A 19,442-nucleotide genomic window follows, 5' to 3' on the forward strand; every position below is an offset into this window, starting at 1 on the left:
GCGTGCCTCTACGATGGCACCAGACGCAGAAACCAAGAGAGATATCCGATAATTGAATTAATTTCAATAAATAATGTCTTTCAACCCAGCAGCCTCTTTCCAAATACCAAAGAATCCAAATAATCGAAAGGCAGAATGTAGAGCAACTTTCCCAGAATCAAATAGTAACTCATTCATGAAAAAAATGACTCGCAATTTCACAGCAGATCAAAGTACAAGGAAGCTCGTCTTCCGCCAATTCCCTCACTCTATCTGTACATGTAAATTATTAATAAGCGTAAAAGAAAATTTTACAGAAGACAGAAGAAAAACAAGAACACTTTATTAAACAACTGGTGTATGCAGTAATAAAAATCTAAACTATTAAAAAAAGAAAAAATAAATTACTAGCTGTGTAACTAGCCTATAAACGATGGGTGGATCAACAATTAGCGTGGAAACCCTTATCCTCACCAAGTAAACACCTAAAAGCTTTGATTTATTTTGAGTCATCCTCCACCAGTTGATCGCAACTCCTCCAGAGCAACCTTGATCTCATTCTGCACCAATTCCAAACGCTTCGAATATACTTCCAGCTCCAAAATCTGTTGCTTCCTCCACTTCTCATCCATCCCCATTTCCCCAATGCCCAAATTCAATGGACTCAATGTCATTGGCATTTGCAAGGGATTCATTGAAAACCCTCCTCCAACTCCAAAACCTCTTCCCCCAAAACCAAAACCACTTCCCAATCCCATGCCACCAATCACCAACTCCTTCAACACCGGCGACACGCAACTCCTCACTGTCTCTTCAATCACACCCTGTAAGTTATGCCTATGGTTACAATTTTCATTATCTTTATTACTATTATTGTTACTGTTGCCAATACAATTAGTATCCTTGTTCAACGCTGAACCGTCGTTGAACTCGCGCTTCTCCGATCGAGGCCGCGACCGCTTCCGCGACAGCGGCGTCTTCGCCGATTGGCCGAAAATAGGGTTGGGATTTGGATTAGAATTAGGGTTAGGGTTGATTTCGTCGTCGTCTTCGACGGGACCGGTGATTGGAGCGGTGTTGCTCCAGATCCTCCGCGAGATTTCGAAGGTGGCTTTGTCGTGAGGGCTCTTGAAGGAGACTTCCTTGCCGTCGCTGATTTTGGTGACGACGTTGCGGTACTTCTTCTTCAGCCTCCGGAGCTTCTCGACGAGCTGGTTCTTGTTGAATCCGAGTTGAAGCTTCGACTTGATCTGGTCGTAGAACAAAGCGGTGTCGTTGTGGTGAGAGGATCCTCGCTGCGCCGTGTAGTCCAGAAACCCCTGCAAGAGCCCAATTTCGTCCTCGTCCGTCCACAGACGCTGGAACAATCTCCGCGAATCGTCCAGCGCTTTTTTCTCCTCGATTTGCTCCGTGCGCGGCCTCTTCGGGGAGGAATCGGCGACAACGATCGCAGTTGATGCGGTGCCGAGTGTTTGGGAGACGGTGGAACAGGGGGCGGCGAGGCTTACGGCGGCGAGGACGGAGTGAGGGGGTTCGTCATCATCTAAAACGTCGTCGTCTTCGTCATCCTCCTCTTCGTCCTCTTGAGTTTCATCGTCATCATCAAGATCTTCTTCGGGGAAAACGGCGTCGTTTAGATCGGATGCCATGGGCATTGGAGTTGAGTTTCGTTCTTGCTTGCTTTCACGGGATTTGGTTGTTTCCTTTAGAGGCTGTCACTGTTTTTTCACTCACTCGCTGCCAATAACAATTACAATCAGAATCTCGGAGCTGGTTTATTAGGTAATGTACCAACCAACTTGCCCCACATTTTTTTCTTCATTGCTTAATTTAATACTATTTTTTCTCAACTTTTTATCCAATTCTTCACTCAAATTCTACTATTTTTTAACATTTAATTATTAATTTTATGGAATTATTATTCATTGTTATATACGTTAGAATCGTTCTTTTATATTACTTACCTTAATGATCCAACGATGAATTTCTTACAATAAAAAACTATTTTTTATCTTCTAAATATTTTTGTTATCTTTATTCTTGTAATTTTTCCTAAAATATTTGTTCTCCCCACTTAAGAATAAAGTTTCGTGTTTCTAACAATAATTGTTTGAGGTAATATGATTATATATGGGATACATTATATTTATAATATAAATCTTTTTTTTATATAATTTGATTGAATGGTGACCCATAAAATATAGAGTAAAATTGATATTTTGAACTAGAAATATTATTTTCTATTTTATCTTTGTACTATTTAATTTTTCCTAACTATATATTTCTTTTAGTTTAAAATATTTTATTCATATATCGAAACTGAATTTAAATATTTTGGAAATATATTGTTGTAACCGATAACATTATATTGTAATATAAAAACTTATTATATATTTAAAAAGATTTAATTATTATAGAGAAAAAAAAAAGCATCCTAAAAGGTTAAATAGTAATTGTTGGGGGATTTGGGTTAGAAAAGAAATGGTTCCTTGAAGTTGAGTGTGACGTGAAGTGAAGATGGATAGAAGAAGAAGCCTACGAATTCCATGATTTTAAAATTGTTGCTTCTCTATCTCTATCTCTATCTAAATCCAGCTGGCGCCTAGATAAAACTTCAATCTTCAAACCTTCAATCTTTCCCCAAATTCAAACTCTTGCTTTTACACTTATTCACAACCCATTCACATGTTACGTTCACGTAATCATTTTTTTTTTCTAATCAAAACCATTTTCCAACATGTGCTATGTGGGATAAAAGGAGAAACAAATAAAAAAAAAGTTGCTAAAAATGAGAATATAAGTAATATTATTCTACATGTGCTCTTATAGAGATTCTAAATTTAATTAATATAAAAAATCTGTTAAATATTAAATGTTTCAATATTATTATGAACGTATATTCAAAGTACACACTTTCTATATTATATATATATATATATAACATTTGTATATTCAACATTAATTATTAACATAGCTAATTATCAAATATGTTGTACCTATTTCTCAAATTTAATGTCAATTTTTTACATTAATTATCGTTATAACCAACATAGAAAATAATTTGTTTATAATGTGTTATCTATTTTTTGAGTCATTTCAACTTGTAATATAAAAACTTTTGTAAAGTAAAATATAAATAAATACTTAAACTGTATATGCTTGAAACATTTTAAATAGTGTAATACCATTCTAAGATAAAATTTTCTAAAAATATTACATTTCTAATACTTCTTTTTATTGTCCTCACAGACAATAATTTTTGTTCTAAATACTTACAACATAAAATGAATTATGAATATACTCTAATATAATATAATGCATATAAACTCTTAAAGTAATAATAAAAATTATCTTACATAATTTTAAGAATTTCTATTGTTGCTTACAAGTTAGTAATTCCAATATATGACATATTAGTCATATTCATAATTACCAGGTTTTTATTACACTAAAGTCGAGTATTCATTCATTATGGGTTGTAACTTTCAGTTACATATTTTCCATCCAATGTATCACATGCCTTGAAAAAACTAATTAAAGATAGAAAAATATTAATGTAAATGAAAGTCAATAATTAGAAAATATAGTTAAAAAATGACAAATACACACTCATTTACTATATTGTTTTATGCATTATTATGTTTATGATGGCAAAATAAATAAAAAAGATATTGTCCTTAGAACCAAAAAACTAGAAGTTGTTTATAATGTTTGTATAATTTACAACTTTTTCAATAGTAGTTGAATACAATAACAATATAAAAACCTATTTCTTATAATTGACTTATTAAAACAAATAAGTATCAATCTAAACATTTTTCCTTGATTCTATAAACTATTTTTTATTGTATCTTTTAAGTTTATTCATGTTCATTTCTTTGTTTTTTATATGGATTGGAGCTTCAAGAAACCACACATACTAGGAGTCTCTTTCTCCTTAAATAATTAACTTTAAATTCTAAAATAATGAAAATAATTGCTAAAGATACCTTAATTATAGCTCTAAACCATGTAAGTACATTTTAACTATTTTTTTCTTGATGTTTATATAATTTACACTTGGTCATGATAATAATTAAATAAAAAATATATAAACATATATAATTATTGTGATTGACTTATTAAAATAAATAAGCATTAAGGTAAGCATCTCTACTTGATTCTGGGAACCATATTTTAATGTATCTTTGAGGTTATTCTATGGTAGTTACCAATATATAATTATGACCAAAAGAAACAAATAGTCCTTATGTGTATTATTCCTCTAAAGAATGCTATAACACAATTGAAACCATGACGATAAAAGAACAAGGAAACCTCATGTGTGAATATAGTTATTGAAATAATTTTTGAGTTTAATATGTAGATAAACTTACAATCTTTTCAACAATAATACTTGCCTCGTGAGAAGTAATCTCCCATGTTAGTTTTGTGCATACCCTTTTCCATTTTCCATTTTCCACTTCTCACCATATTTTGCAAAAACAATGTGGAAAAATGTCATATAACTTACCCCAAGTGTAGTTTTCTTCGCTATTGGTCATATAACACAAGTTTTATTGAATTTTTGTTAGAAAAGGAAATAAATAACATATTTGACTGCTTTAGTTAACAAGCAAGTTGTTTTTGCTTAAAAAAAAGAAGCATGAAAATGTGATAATGTATTATTTTTTAAGCTGAATTCGGATTATACGGAGGAGAATATACAGGAAGATATTTGTCCTCTTATTAGAGTGGAGGTTATAGACATATGCATTCTATTGATAGTAAATGCACAGGTGCCATGAACCAACCAACGGCTACCTTCATACTCTAATATGCGGAAAAATGAAGTGTGGTGTCTCCTCAAAAATGCTTTCCCCTTTGGTTTCTTGGTTCTTGTCCCCCTCCTCTTCCTCCTCCTCTTCCGAAGAAGAACAAAACCTTGACATCAACACTCATCATGAAAATCACCAAAACTTCAATATACAAGATCACGAAAACGACCAATATCTTAGCTCATGCGATGTGGATGACACCATTCCCCTTGCTCTCGCCGTTCCCACTGCCTCCCCGGCCGTGACGGTGGCCTTCCCGGCCGACGATGAAAGAAGCATGGTCCCCGGCACCACCACCACTGCCACCACATTTGTAACACGCTCCAAAGGGCAGTGCTCCAACAAGTATTCGGGCGTTGTGAGACAATATCAGAGGCTGTGGACGAAACAGGACGAGATGGAACTGCTGAAGGGATACCTTGATTACATGAAGCAGCATGGGAGGGCAACCACCACCCTCCACAACGACGTAGCCTCGTTGTATGATCACGTGAGGCCCAAACTGAACGTCGATTTCAACAGGAATCAGCTTGTTGAGAAGCTGCGTAGACTAAAGAGGAAACACAAATTGGCTTTGGACAAAGGCAAGGACAAGGAGGTTCCTAAAGGGAACCTCCAGGAACAGGCCATTTTTGAAATTTCACACAAGATCTGGGGCAATGACACCGATAACCTGTTAGACCAAGATTCTTTTGATGGTGCGTCAGGACGCACTCCTGAAAGCCGTTACCTTGGTGGCAACGTTAAGGTGAAGATTGATCAACTTGATAACAGTGATGAAATAGACGAGAGAGTGCCAAAGCGGTTGCGGCTACATGATGCAGAAGATGAGAACAGAGATTATGAGCAGAACAATGGTGGTAACATACAGGGCTTCATTGAGGAGACCATGAGGTCCTGTTTCTCCCCGTTGCTGAAGGAAGTGTTGGATGAAGCACACCAACAGCCACCTCCTGAGTTGGTGCCAATCCCATTGCCGCTATGTCCTGAAGATGTGGACCATGCGCAATGGACAAAACGAGGGATTTTGGAACTGGAGATGTATTTGAAGCGGTTGGAGTTGTTGCAGGATCAGATCAAGGCTAGATTGGAGGAATTGCGATCTAGATGAAGATGACGTATAAACTAAAACTTCTCCCAGATGTGCAGAAACAGTTTGTGCTTTATCCAACACCAACAACTTCAATGAATAGTAATAGCTCTAGCAATTCTGTAATGTTTTTGTGGTAAACAAGAAATTTAATTATATGTATCTGTGAAATATGTGGATGACAAGCTTAGATTCTTGTGCATGATAGGGCTGTCATTTGTATATTCAGTGCATTATAAGCCCAATTACCTCGTCGCCCTCCTCCTACGCAACTCTCCAACAATCGAACATGTCATTCATAAAGTTAACATATATAGAGTCAATTGCAGTGCCTTAAGCAAACAGATCATTCAGAAATTTAACATATCAATGGCCATCTGCAATGCCTTTAAGCAAACAGTATGAACTAATGAATGCCTTCATAAAGTTATGTAAACTTTGTATTTCTTGAATTTATGAATGTAGTTATAGTAAGAAATTGAATTTTCCTGAACAATTGTATCTTGTGTTCACTTTTAATTAGAAGACAAAAGCAAATCAGTACAGAGTAAACTTCTCTTTTGTCTTCTCAAATACTTGTTCTGCAATAACAGCACCGCTACCATCAGCCTTTTTTATCTCTAACTGGGCCTTCTGATAAAAACCCGTGCCCCTCAGCGCATCGGCAATGAAATCATCGAATCCAATTGCTATTGCAGCTTCTGCTTTAGCTCCGTAAACCAATCTCTGTCCGATGCAAACAGAATGAACAATGCAATCATTTTAATAAAAACTACGGAAACATGTGGTGAGAGGAAAATATTAATGATGTAGCTGGCTCACCTTGATTCTTGAAAGATGAATTGCACCAAAGCACATTGGACAAGGCTCACAAGAAGCATAGATTTCGCAGTCAGCAAGTTCAATTTGATTCAGCTTTTGACAAGCCTACAGATGATATCCAGTTATAACACGAGGTCCTAAATGATGTATATTAAGAAAGTAAGTAGATAAGTGAGATACGGAGTTTGTTTGGAGGAAACTTCTTAATGAACACTTTTAGGAGACAAAAAATGGAATTAATTTACTACAACCTAAATTTACTTGTGTATAAGTTAAAAATCAGATTTTGGAGAAGCTAACAGAAAATAACCTATAAATTAGTACATGCATAAACTATTTTTCACTTATGGAGAAGTTGATATAATTTTCTTTCACATTTTTCTCTCTCATAAGAGTTCATAAAAAAATGTTTCCATGCAGACCCTTGATCAAGGAGTTAAAAGTTGTACTGGATATAAAAATAATCAGAACCCTCTTATATACCATGATGAAGGGAGTCAAATGACATGCTTTTAATGTTACAGCAAACAATGTAAACTCTCAGCAACTTGAACTCACACACAATCTCTTCAAGGTATCAAATGGTGTATTTTTAAAACTCCCAGAGTTTGAGATCCAAGTATGTCTGAGACAGCTAGAGCCAATGATAGATATTGCAATATAAGATTAAAGAATGCTCAAACTACAAGTTATTTGTTATGATACTATTATTGGGAAAGAAAAGGAAAACACTCATAACTTTATCTGTTTAACAAGCACATGTTATACAGATCCAGATAACACGATGCCTGTTTAAACAGTTTTTTGCCGCACTTAATAAACGTAGGAATGGACAAGGAAAAAAGTCAATCTGACTAAATAACTTCAGGAATAGTACAATCAACTCCTCACTTAATCCGTCCTCATACTGGAAGCCAAATGGTAGAATAACAAAGTTACAATTCCTAGATCTTTGTTTCATCCACCACTGTTGATTCATGATATAGACCTCAGGTTTCAAAAATCAATTAGAAAGTTTTAAATGGAAAGAATAAGAAACCTCTCTTATAGCTGTAACCTCAGCATGGGCAGTTGGATCAGTGTTTCTTAAAACCATGTTATGACAGCTTACAACTATTTCATCCTTTCGAACAACAACAGCACCAAAAGGGCCTCCATCGCCACATTCAACCCCCTTATATGCTTCTTCAACTGCCTTTGTTAGGAACTTGTGGTCTCTATCCTGTACAGCTGGTATACCAAGAGAAAATAATATTTGAAAAAAAAACGCAGAAGGGAGCTGGGGAGTAGCATCTGAAACAGATAAGATCATACCTTCTTGATGACCAGGAAATGCCGAAGCAACAGAAATAGTTTCATCTTTGACTTCCAACACTAAATATAAAAAAAAACAGTATCAAACAGTCAGATCCTTCCAGCTATAGAAGCAAAATCAACAAAGAGCATTACATACAAGTGACAAGCCCGTGACTCCCCCTGAGTAGCTAAATCTGAGTATACTTCAAAAATTACAAATTAACAACCCCACTAGGGGTCAATTTTTTTTGAAGAATATTTCAGCTTATACATGCACCCCATCTCTCCTATTAACTGAATTGAACATGTTTGCAATTTGGATTAGAAAAATTGGATTGTGTTTGAAATTGGTTAAGTCATGTTCCTTCCTGGGTTTTAGATTATAGAGAGCAGCTTCCCGGATTAATGTAAAGACCCAATCTGGTTTTACTTTATCCCCACTGAAAGGAGGATGTGTTGGGTGTATGTTTAATTATTAAGCATAATAAGGGAAACAGAAGTAGAAGCAAAAGGCCATAACCATGAATAATCTTACCATTGGCAGTAGCAGCAGAAGTAGCGTCGTCCATGATGGTATTGGGATCTGAGGAAAAGGAGGGAATATAGAAAAGAGGAAGAGAAGAAGTGAAGAAGAAAGGACAAGAGAGAGAAAGGAAAAGACTAAACAGTTAGTTTTATCATCCCATCTCACCGAACAAAAACCTTACACGCAATCAAATTTTGCTTCACTAGATGGATCCATTATTGCTCACCTCCAACCCCTTTTTGTCTACTTTTCCTAGTTTCTTTCTTTGGTTTTTTTTTTTTCATTTCCTTTTCATATAAATTTAGTTTTTCTTACAATTATTTTGTTTCTCTAGAAAAAAAAATACTTAATTAAGTTTTAAGTGCGCAATAAATTTGGATTTTTTAGTTAAATTTTTGTTAAAAAAAATAATTTCTTTAATGTTGAAAATTTTTATATTTTTCAATTGAGTTATTATGGTTTAATTTTTTTTTAATTGGGTGATTTGATTGTGATCTTGATCCATCACCTTACTTAGTTGTCTTCACTTGATATTTTGTGTTAATATTAAAGGATGCATTCTCTTAGTTAACCTAACAAATGACTTTTATTATTGGAGATAAGCGAAAAGAAAAAAAAAAGAAAATCAAATATGATGTTAGGAGAATATGAAACGATTATGATGGAATAAAGATTATGGTCACTAAACATATTGGTTGTAAGTTTTTATCCTCCACAACCTTCATATGCAATCTCAATCTCATCCTTGTTCCGTTATCTATCAACATCGTATTTGTATTTCGTATTCGTTTATCTTCATTCAACATATGTTTGTGTTTCACTTCCTTTTCAATCTCGTCTAAACAAGTTGTTCATTGTTGTTTTGATCAAAACAATAAGAATCACATGTTATTGGATGTCCCACCAATAAGTCTTGTTATTAGATATCTTTCATGCACAACTTCAACTTCACTTGTTTTGTTCTCTTATTCAATCTCACGTTTGTTTCACATACTCCCAAAATAGTATTTAGGTCTTTTTTTCTTTCTTGTTTGTTTTAGTTTATTCTCATCCAACATTAAAAATAATATGATGTGTTAACAACAAAATTATGTCCTTTTATATTAACACAAAATAACATGCAAAGACAACTAAGCAAAGTAAGATAAAGATCACGTCACCCATTTAACAGTAAGATTAACAACAATAACGCCATTGAAATATAACTTTTTTGGAAAATTCAATAGAAATTTTTTAAATAAAAATTTAATTAAAAATAATTAAATTTATCGAGATTTAAAAAAATAATTAAACTTTTTTTTAATATTCATATAAGAAACGGACAAACTAAATAAAAGAAGTTACTTTTACCACTTTTTCTAAAAATATTTAAAAATAAATAAATAAGATGATACATTTGTAATTAAAATTTTAAAAAAAATATAGATGGAAATGAAAAACATAGTAGATGGAACGTCTTAAATTTCACTGCTAGATTGATATTCATATCTCAGTTTTTTTTTTCTTTTATTATTATATAATAAAAATGGACAATATTTTGTTCTCCGTGTAAAGTCAACTATTATTGAATAGATAGCATTGAGTCTTCGCAAACGATAGAAAGTAAAAAACAAGGAGAAAAAACAGTGAAAGCAAAATATTAGGAAAACTAAGCAACAAGTTTGCATAAAGAAGGAATACAAACAAAAGAAAAAGTACTGATATCTTTGTTTTCACTTCTTCAAAAATTTTAAGCACATCCAACAAAACCAACCAGAATTAGTCAGAGCTAATATTTGGTCCAATTTTTTTCATAAATACTATTAAGAAAATTATGCATAAATTAATTTATAAAAAGTTTAAAGATTTTTTCTATTTTTTTGAATCTATATATGAATTAATTTTAACTTATAAAAAAATTAAAATATTTTTTTATATTTTTTTATTAAAAATCTCTGTAAAGAAACCCTTCATTAATTAGATGGAATTTGTTTTGAGAAAGTATTGATACAATATTTGTATCGTTTCATATTTTTAAACAGAGACTAAGATATAAATAACTTTTTGTCTCGTATCCGTGACCATCAATTATATATTTTTTTTATAATTTTTTATATATAATAATAATAATCTACATTTATATATAAAGAATATTTTCCTCGTAATATACGTATTTATTTTTTCATTTCTTCCTTATTTTATTATTTTAGAAATATATAATAAAATATTTTTTGTCATTTTATTATTATCTTAAATATTTCTTTCATTTATTTATTAGTATTTATTTATATTTTTATAATTCTATCACCTAAGAAAAAAAGTATTTTTTTTCTCTATTCTTATTTTTATTTTTTTTCTATTTTTTCATAAGAAACTACAACTATAAATTTAACCACGATTTACAATCATTTGAAAAGAAATTTAAGTTTATTTAGATGTTTTTTTTTGTTTTTTTTTCTAAGAGGAGTAAAAAAAATATAGAGAAGAAAACACAAAAAGAAAAAAACTAAAAATAAGAGATATTTTACAAAATAATTATTCAAATTTTAATATTAAACATAAATATATCTAAATATAAAAATAAAAATACGAATAATTATTTATGTTAGTAAGAATAATGAGATTAGTTTTTACCTTTTTATTCTTCCAATTCTTATATTAGTTAACCAATTTTTTAGTTTTCATAATTTACAATTAACTAATGAAAATTTGAAAATTTATTATTATATACTTATAACAATTAATAAAAAATAAATTATTTTTTATATTTTGATTATACTTTTCTTTATATTTAGGTTATTACTTTTCATTATAATAAGTTATATCAATTTTTAATGACATACAATACAAACGCGACAATCTCATGTTTCTCCTCGTATATATAAAGTTTACGTAACTTTTGTAGTTATTTTTTTAAATATTCAAATAGTTAAAATTATAATATTAATAATTGAATAATAAAATTATAACTAAAAGCATAAATAGTTATTCGCTTTTATTTTAATTAATTATTGTTTTTATATAAATTCTTAATTGAAATATAAAATACTATTTAATATATAATTTATTTTAAAATGCATGGGTAAAAGAAAATTGTAAAAAGTTACAAAATACAGTACTCATATTTTTCTAAACACGCTAAAACCTAAGCAGCAAGTTTGGATGGAACTTTATAGTAAGAAATTGAAGTTTTCTTGACCTTTAACTCACCCTTGTAACTTGAACTTGAATATTGTAACTGAAGTTTTCTTGAACAACTGTAACACCAAATGAGATGATTAAGCAACTCAGGGCACAACAAACTTGTCTTTGGTCTTCTCAAATACTTGTTCTGCAATTACAGCAACACTACCTTCAGCCTTTTTGATCTCCAAGTTGACCTTCTCGTAAAAAGAGCCAGTGTCCTTCACTGCATCAGCAATGTTATTACCAAATCCACTAGCCACACCAACTTCTGCTTTAGCTCCATAAACCACTCTCTGTACCAATGTGAGATGAATGAGAATTGTCACCAATTTAATACAACTAGAGAAACATGTGGTGAGGGGAAAATTTGAGTAGTGTGGCGAGGTCACCTTAATTTTGGAAAAAAGAATTGCCCCAAGGCACATTGGACAAGGCTCACAAGTAAATTTCACAGTCAGCAAGTTGAACTTGATTCAGCTTTCGACAAGCCTACACATGATATCATAATCCAAGAAAGTAAGCAGAATTTTTTGTTTAATGGCAAAATGTTAGTTTTTGTTAACTAAGCATTTAAACTCAACCGATCTCTCCCTCCCTTCTACTTTTTTCTGGCAAGCAAACTTTATATCTATGTTTTAACCAAGAGATATGGTGACTTTAAGTGATCGCTTAGGTTATGAGTATTCTTATCATTACACAACCTTTAAGTTTAGGCTAAGACTTGTGTCGAAATGTAATCTATCACTACACAGTCTCCCAAATATAAATGAAGACTTACTTAACATAAGTCGAAATCCTACATATTCTCTTTTGACTTAGAGATTATAAATAATTTCATATATACTGAATAAAATAATATATTTAAAATATTGTTACCTTTTGTGGTATGCAGGGGATTGGAATGTGACTTATTTCATCCACTTTTCACTTGTAGATTATAAAATTTTATCCGTTCTCTTTCTATGTTTAGGAGATCAGAATGCGGCCTTCATAATTTGCTTTTAACTTTACAAATTATAAACTTTGGCACTGAAAGAGAATGTATTTATGATTTTGTCACCTTTTTCTGTATGTAGGGGATTTGATGATATTGTGATAAAGATCACAAAAGCGAGAATTCATCATTTCCTCGTGTGTTGGATAAAGAATCCTGCAATGATTGTCCATCCTTTCCTTGGGGATTTAATCATTAGCATAAAAATCTTTGGAGGGATTGTTCATGCATTTCCTCATATGTTAGGGATTTAATCTCTAGGATAAAGATCCCTATAGCGGTTGTTCGTCATTTCCTCATGTGTTTGAGATTTAATGTCTAGTATAAAGATCCAAGATTGATTGTTCGTCATTTTCTCGTGTGTTGAGAATATGATAATTCCTAAGATAAAAGATCTTTGGAGCTGTCATTCGTCATTTCCTCGATTTTTTCATTATTATAGTTATGCAAAAGATTCCATAAAATTTATTGTCTTGTTAAAAAAATGTCATTTAAAAACGCTAGATAAAACAATAACTTAAAAGTTAAATAAAACAACAATTTAATTGTTGCATTCTACTTCCTTGAAAATGAGTTTCTCATCCAATGTCAATGTCTCCAAGTGATATGTTGCTTTTCCAATCACCTTTCTAATTTGATATAGATCGATCTATTTTGAAAATATCTTGTTCTAAAAATTCCTCCATCCTTAATAATGATTAATAATGATTGTGCTCTTCATTGATTGTGCTCTACTATCTTCGCAACTTAAGTGTTAAGTGACTAATTTTACATGTCCCACTTGAATACTAAATGTTCTAATTAAGAGAAATGGTGACGTCTTTTATAAGAGTAGTCAATTTTTATTTTTTTCCTAATAAATCTTGAGCGATCGGATATTTCATAATCCCAAATAAAAATGAATATTTGCTTAAATATGTTAGAATTATGTTATACCTATCACTAAAGTTTCTAAATGGAAAAACTAATATAGTTTCCAATGTAGAAATAATCATAGCCCTTGTACATGTAGACTAATGTCTAATATATATCAGGATGAAGGGCATTTGGAATGATATTTAGAATTTTTCTGTAATTTCTGCTAGCCACAATCCCTGTTAGTTGATACTTGGACTGTGATAGAGAAATGAAACACTGATGCATGTCTTACGTACTATGTCCTATGAGACTCGGACACTTCTTCTTAAATGGCATATTTGTATCAGACACACGTATTTGTGTCGATACTCGTACGACACTCGTAGGATACTTATCGGTGAAATGTTTAATTCAAAAAAATATTTGTTGGATTTTTTAAAATTTTAACAGGGTTCTAACACAATTTTAAAAGCTATAAATACAATAACTTTCTAAAAACTCAAATTTATTGTATACATTTTTATTATAATTATAAAAATAAGAACAAATTCTTTTGAACCAGTCATGAAAAATATTTTTCTGTTACTAAAAAAATCTGAAATATACTTTTGCACATAAATATTTATTTTTAATTTATATAATTCAAAATTATATAATATATAGATCATCTCCCGTATTTTACATTTTAAAAATTATACGTATTTTTGTGTTTGGATCCGTGCCGCCTCTTTAACAATGAAATTGAAGACCGAAAAAATAAGAATTGTTAATCAAACCTCTCTTATAGCAGTAATCTAGCATGGGCAGTGGGATCAGTGTTTCTTGAAACCATGTTATGACAGCTCGCAACTATTTCATCATTTCGAACAATAACTGCGCCGAAAGGGTAACCATCGCCACTTTCCACCGCTTTATATGCTTCTTCAACTGCTATTGTTAGGAACATGTTTTCTCTATCCTCTGCAGCAAAGCAACAGAGATATTAGAAGAAACTCCAATTAGATAATAAAGTGATATAAAATCACACATTATGGCACAAATTTACTGCATAGTCAAAGCACGATCTGTAATTATGAAGGATTTAACATTATGAACACACTAACATTATATGAAGAGGGACAATTTTTTACTTCATCCTTAAGCGCAAGGGAAACAGAACTAGAAGAAGTTGTAATTATGAATGATTTTACCATTAGAAGCAGTAGCAGCATCCTCCATCATGGTGTTAGGATCTGATGAAAAAGAGGACAAGGAAAATTGAGAGTGATGGAAGAAGAAGAGAAGCGCAGAGAAACTAGACCAAGATTTTCCCTTGTAAATGCAGAGTTATCAATGACCTGTTTCTATTGTGTGTGTGTGTGTGTATATATATATATATATATATATATATATATATATATATATATATATATATATATATATATATATATATATATTCCACCACCGACAACTTAATATATTAAAAATAGTGTATTTAAATATTTGAAGCGTCTAAAGTATTTAGTCGTTGTTTAAATGTGTAGGGATGCTGAGTTTAATGCTTTGTTTAGATTATAAGGAAATTAAAAAATGAAAAGCAAAGAAATAAAAGAAAAATGATAGGGAGTGGAGTTGTTTACATTATGTCGAAAGAAAATAGAATGTATTAAAAGTTTGTAATAGAAGTAATTGATGAAATAAATATTTTTTTGTATATTTAAAAAAATATTTTTAAAATAGTTTAAGATATAAATAATTTAAAAATATAAATTACACTTAAAATATATTTAAACTAAAATAAAAAGTATCATTAAATCTTAATAAATAAAAATATCATATTTTAAAATAATTATATATTAAAATATATTACTTTATACAATATTAAAATTTCTTTTATTTTATTTATTTATTATTTTAATTAATTATTTTTAATATAAAAATATATTAACACAACATTAAATTTATTTATTAATTATTTTAATATTTGTATTTTAATTAGAATAAAATATATATAATTTTTTACATTAAAAATAACTTTTGGTTTAGAGAAATGTTTATAACAGTTTTTTAGATTGAAGTGTAAATAACATTATTAAATAAGTATTAAATGAAATTTTATAAGATTCTTAGAAGAAATCTTAAAAACAAAATAAAATAATAAAAGTAATAAAAAGTAAATTAAATCATTGTAAAAGTTTGAAACCAATTTGATAGGGAGAATATACTATGTTATTTGTAGGAGTTAAGCATTGTTATTGCTTTCAATTATCTATTTGTTGTCATTGCCAATTTTGCTATTCTATTTCAACAGATTTCGTGCATACAATAAATGTGAGCATAACTTGACATGAATAAAGCAGGAAGGAATTTAGTATTATTCGTTATTTTTCTTAGTTTGGGAGGTTGTCCTTTTGTCCTATTATTCACGGTTTTTGTTACTCTCTATTACTTTGTTTGTAACTGCAAACATTTTGTGTTTTCATCTTAGCGTACACTTTGTGTGTCAGATACAACTAACAGAAAAACTAAAAACAAAGAGAGGCCTTCGTTTTCAATCTGTAAAGAGATGTAGTATACTTGCGTAACGCCAACAAATTACTTATTATAGATTATTATTCTTCCCATATTTGAATTTATTTTAAAAGTTAACACGCCTAATAAACAATATTTGAAATATAAAGGTAATACATAAAAATATTAAGAAAATTCATATTATAGGTAAACCAAATATTAAATTGAAACCATTCTTTACGTTTATGGGTGCCCAACAGCACGAAGTATAAGACAATACCTAATAAAATACCTTACATACCAAAATCATAATAACTTCATAATTCTAGATGTTAATTTTAAAAAATACATCCACGATGATATTCAGATAAATATTTATTTTCAACTTAGAAAGTTAAAACATTAAATCCTTTAATTTATACTAAGTATTATAAGAACAAGAGTTATACCTCGCTTTCAGTACAAATTTGACATTGAGCATCAAATAAATTAAGTTCATAAATTACATTTATCTCAAAATAGCAAAATGAACAAATTAAATTCTACACTTTCCATCAGATCATTCAACCCATACAAACCCAATTTTCAGAAAGAAATAGCTCTAACGATGTAGCTTATCTATTTTTACTAATTTGATTGTAGTGGATTTTTCATTAAATGGCCTCAGAGTAACTAGGTATATAAAGCTGAATCAAAATTTCATTGGTTTAGGTTTAGTAGAAGGCTGAAACAAAATCCAAAATTATCTTAAATCACAGCACCAAAATTGTTCTAAAATGAATCGAAAAATCTGTTGTCTACTAGAACCAGACGTCGACCATACAATTATAATCACAACATCTCACCAAATATACACTATCTATAGAACGTTATGGACATTGCGAATGCAGCAGAGCACATTCGATGTCAATTAACAATACATGAAAAGATCTTCAATAGTTCAATTTAGTTATTCTCCGAAACCAGTTCAATTTTTCAAATTTTTCTGTAGGTTGACAACTATCTGTCACACCAACCAACGATTTCATTGAAGAAATTAAACCCCTTTTGTATCAATTCCCAAGTCAACCAACATCGAATTCATTATCACAGAACTAAATATTTGAAAACAATGTGTTCAACTGAATTCTCAAAATTGATCATGCCATTGTAACTGAACATCAATTAATGTAGGATCAACACTAACAGGAAAATATCTCATTCTAAGAAACTAAACGAAAAATAAAATAACCATTAGAAAATATCAATAGCAATACAACCTTAAAATCAGAACACAGAATGTTTGAAAACTTATTTCTTTTTTCCAGCCTTGGCAGCTTCGGAAGCCTTCGTCTGCAAACAAAAACACACCAGAGGTTATTCTTTTATAAAACCAAAAATGATACAACAGATAAACAGTGGTCAACAACACACAATTGTATTACCTTCTTTACACCACGAATCTTCTTAGCTCTATTCTTTCTCTCCTTCATTTGCTTCCTTGATTTCTCTATCTTAGTATCTAGTCCATTCTGCAAAAGAAGAGATTTTGTTCAAACAAAAAGAACCAGGCATAAATAACAGAGTGAAAGGATAAAATGTTAAATATCAGACAGAACAAAAGCATTCCTTACAAAATATTAAAGGATGCTAATAAAAGCATACGAGCAGTTGATTTTGCAAATACAGAACAGCAAAACACTTATAGTTGGAGAATATAATGTATATATATCTATAAAGGAACTATTAACACCCACAATACAATCTGAACAAACCATAAAATCATTTCAGTTTACAGCGGTCTTACCCAGCTAAAGAGCATTTTATGATTCTTCAGGACTAAACTTTTTTCAAATTATATTCCCTAAATTAAACTGACTCCCACCCCCACCCCCTCCAAACAAATAATGAAACAACTAATAAGGAATGTTAAAGTATAAATAATGATAATAGATATGGGTAGCCACTTAATTTATAAACAGATGAACCAATAAAATAACATTTGCACAAAATCAAGGCAGAAAGGTTCAGTTAACTGACCCTGATAAGCCTGTACTTTGGCTCATACTTCTTCGCATTGTCAACTGAATCATAGATCAAACCAAATCCAGTGGACTTGCCACCACCAAAGTGAGTTCGGAACTTGAACACAAATACAGTGTTAGGGTCCTTCACATCATACATTCTTGCCAATTTCTCCTTCAACTCAGCCTTTACGCAAGCACAACAAATTAAATAAATCAAAACGCGAGTTAACACAAATTCAAACAAATAACAGTTTAAAAATGTAACATTCGTCTACTTACGAAAAAATAAGCATCTTAAAAGACAATACCTTGGAAACATTGGCCCTCCCTGGGTGAAGGACGTCAACAACCTGAATCACATGACAAAAATATACTGATAAGACCGTAGGATTCTCTGCCATTTGGGATCATGATGTTCAAAACATATCACAACTAGAAGATTTCACATTGGCACAACTCATCTACCTATTTGATTAAATTAAATTTACATTATTCTGATGAAAACAGAAACCTAATCGGGTCACCACTGAAAAAATTGTTTTCAGAATGAAAAAATGTAAAATTGAACTGAAAAAAAAAAAACTTACGAATTGTTTTCGTGAGAGGAGCCTGTTTGTCATGAATTTTCTGGTTCGGATGGTCACTGCTTTGTCCGCCATTTTTGTTGAGCGCCGGCTATTGGAGCAACTGATATTCTCAGCTCGACGACACTGCAACGGAGGGGAAGGAGAATAATGTTTAACCCTGCCTTTTTAAAAACCCTAGTTCAGTTATCCTTTTCGCTTGGGCTGGTCCAATCTAAGCCCCTCTTTCCCGCGATTAATTTTTAGTCCACAATGTTTGGGTCCAATTCTGACCACAGGCCCATGAATATATAACGAAAACAAATATTTAACCCCCCCCTTCTATTTCTCTTTTTTGCTGCAAATAAAGATTGTAATTTTAATTTTATCCCAATATAATCAAATTTTATATTGTTTCAAAAAATACTATTGAATTTTACTTTTATTTTAATTGATCCTAAAACATTACTTTTTTTATAAATAAATACTTACAAAAATTATATTATCTTAATTAACACGTAGAAATTTTCATTTTCTTTATAAATAGTATTTCTAACATATTCGAATTAAATTATTTACATTAAATGTGAATAAATTATTAATTTTTCTTATTTTGGTTAAAAAAAATATTTCATAAAAATAATAAATTTTAAAGACTAAGTAGAATAAAATTTAGGTGTTTTTACAAAGACATAAAATTTAAGGATAAATTAGAGAAAATAAAATTCAAAGTACGGAGATAAAATAATAATTAATACAAAAACTAAAGTCTAGGATATCTGTTTTAAAAATATAAAGTTTAGGAGGTTAAATATTTTATTTTCAAAAAAAATATA

General features: G+C 30.7%; 4 protein-coding genes and 1 pseudogene across 6 annotated transcripts; 1 reads left to right on the forward strand and 4 right to left on the reverse strand.

Moving 5' to 3' along the window:
• Window positions 1–147: 147 nt before the first annotated feature.
• Window positions 148–2,444, reverse strand: LOC137829896 (putative transcription factor At3g04930). The gene has a single exon (XM_068636919.2). The coding sequence runs from the start codon at window positions 1,632–1,634 to the stop codon at window positions 489–491; it is 1,146 nt and encodes a 381-aa protein (XP_068493020.1). The 5' UTR covers window positions 1,635–2,444; the 3' UTR covers window positions 148–488.
• LOC137829897 (putative transcription factor At5g28040) lies at window positions 1,631–5,908 on the forward strand. The gene is made up of 2 exons (XM_068636920.2): window positions 1,631–1,761; window positions 4,758–5,908. Exon 2 carries the CDS (start codon window positions 4,807–4,809, stop codon window positions 5,905–5,907), a length of 1,101 nt encoding a protein of 366 aa, XP_068493021.2. The 5' UTR covers window positions 1,631–1,761; window positions 4,758–4,806; the 3' UTR covers window position 5,908.
• A 392-nt stretch (window positions 5,909–6,300) lies between these two features.
• On the reverse strand, window positions 6,301–8,760 carry LOC137829898 (guanosine deaminase). Of its 2 annotated transcripts, none has more exons than XR_016523154.1 (5): window positions 8,540–8,744; window positions 8,023–8,082; window positions 7,748–7,938; window positions 6,709–6,845; window positions 6,301–6,612 (listed from the first exon to the last, which is right to left on the reverse strand). XR_016523154.1 is itself a non-coding variant. In XM_068636921.2 (5 exons), exons 1-5 carry the CDS (start codon window positions 8,571–8,573, stop codon window positions 6,424–6,426), a joined length of 579 nt encoding a protein of 192 aa, XP_068493022.1. In that variant the 5' UTR covers window positions 8,574–8,760; the 3' UTR covers window positions 6,301–6,423. The 2 variants fall into 2 exon arrangements, 1 of the variants encoding a protein (XP_068493022.1); XM_068636921.2 differs by having other exon boundaries at window positions 6,709–6,813; window positions 8,540–8,760.
• A 2,782-nt stretch (window positions 8,761–11,542) lies between these two features.
• On the reverse strand, window positions 11,543–14,886 carry LOC137829899 (guanosine deaminase-like; annotated as a pseudogene). The gene is made up of 4 exons (XR_016523598.1): window positions 14,738–14,886; window positions 14,324–14,507; window positions 12,085–12,184; window positions 11,543–11,988 (listed from the first exon to the last, which is right to left on the reverse strand). The product of XR_016523598.1 is annotated as a guanosine deaminase-like (transcript).
• A 2,215-nt stretch (window positions 14,887–17,101) lies between these two features.
• Window positions 17,102–18,891, reverse strand: LOC137829900 (small ribosomal subunit protein eS24z). The gene is made up of 5 exons (XM_068636922.2): window positions 18,631–18,891; window positions 18,352–18,393; window positions 18,057–18,227; window positions 17,462–17,548; window positions 17,102–17,369 (listed from the first exon to the last, which is right to left on the reverse strand). The coding sequence occupies exons 1-5, from the start codon at window positions 18,700–18,702 to the stop codon at window positions 17,328–17,330; spliced, it is 414 nt and encodes a 137-aa protein (XP_068493023.1). The 5' UTR covers window positions 18,703–18,891; the 3' UTR covers window positions 17,102–17,327.
• Window positions 18,892–19,442: the final 551 nt, after the last annotated feature.

Source organism: Phaseolus vulgaris, chromosome 7 (genome assembly GCF_051622355.1).
Source record: "Phaseolus vulgaris cultivar YP4 chromosome 7, ASM5162235v1, whole genome shotgun sequence".
NCBI lineage: Eukaryota > Viridiplantae > Streptophyta > Magnoliopsida > Fabales > Fabaceae > Phaseolus > Phaseolus vulgaris.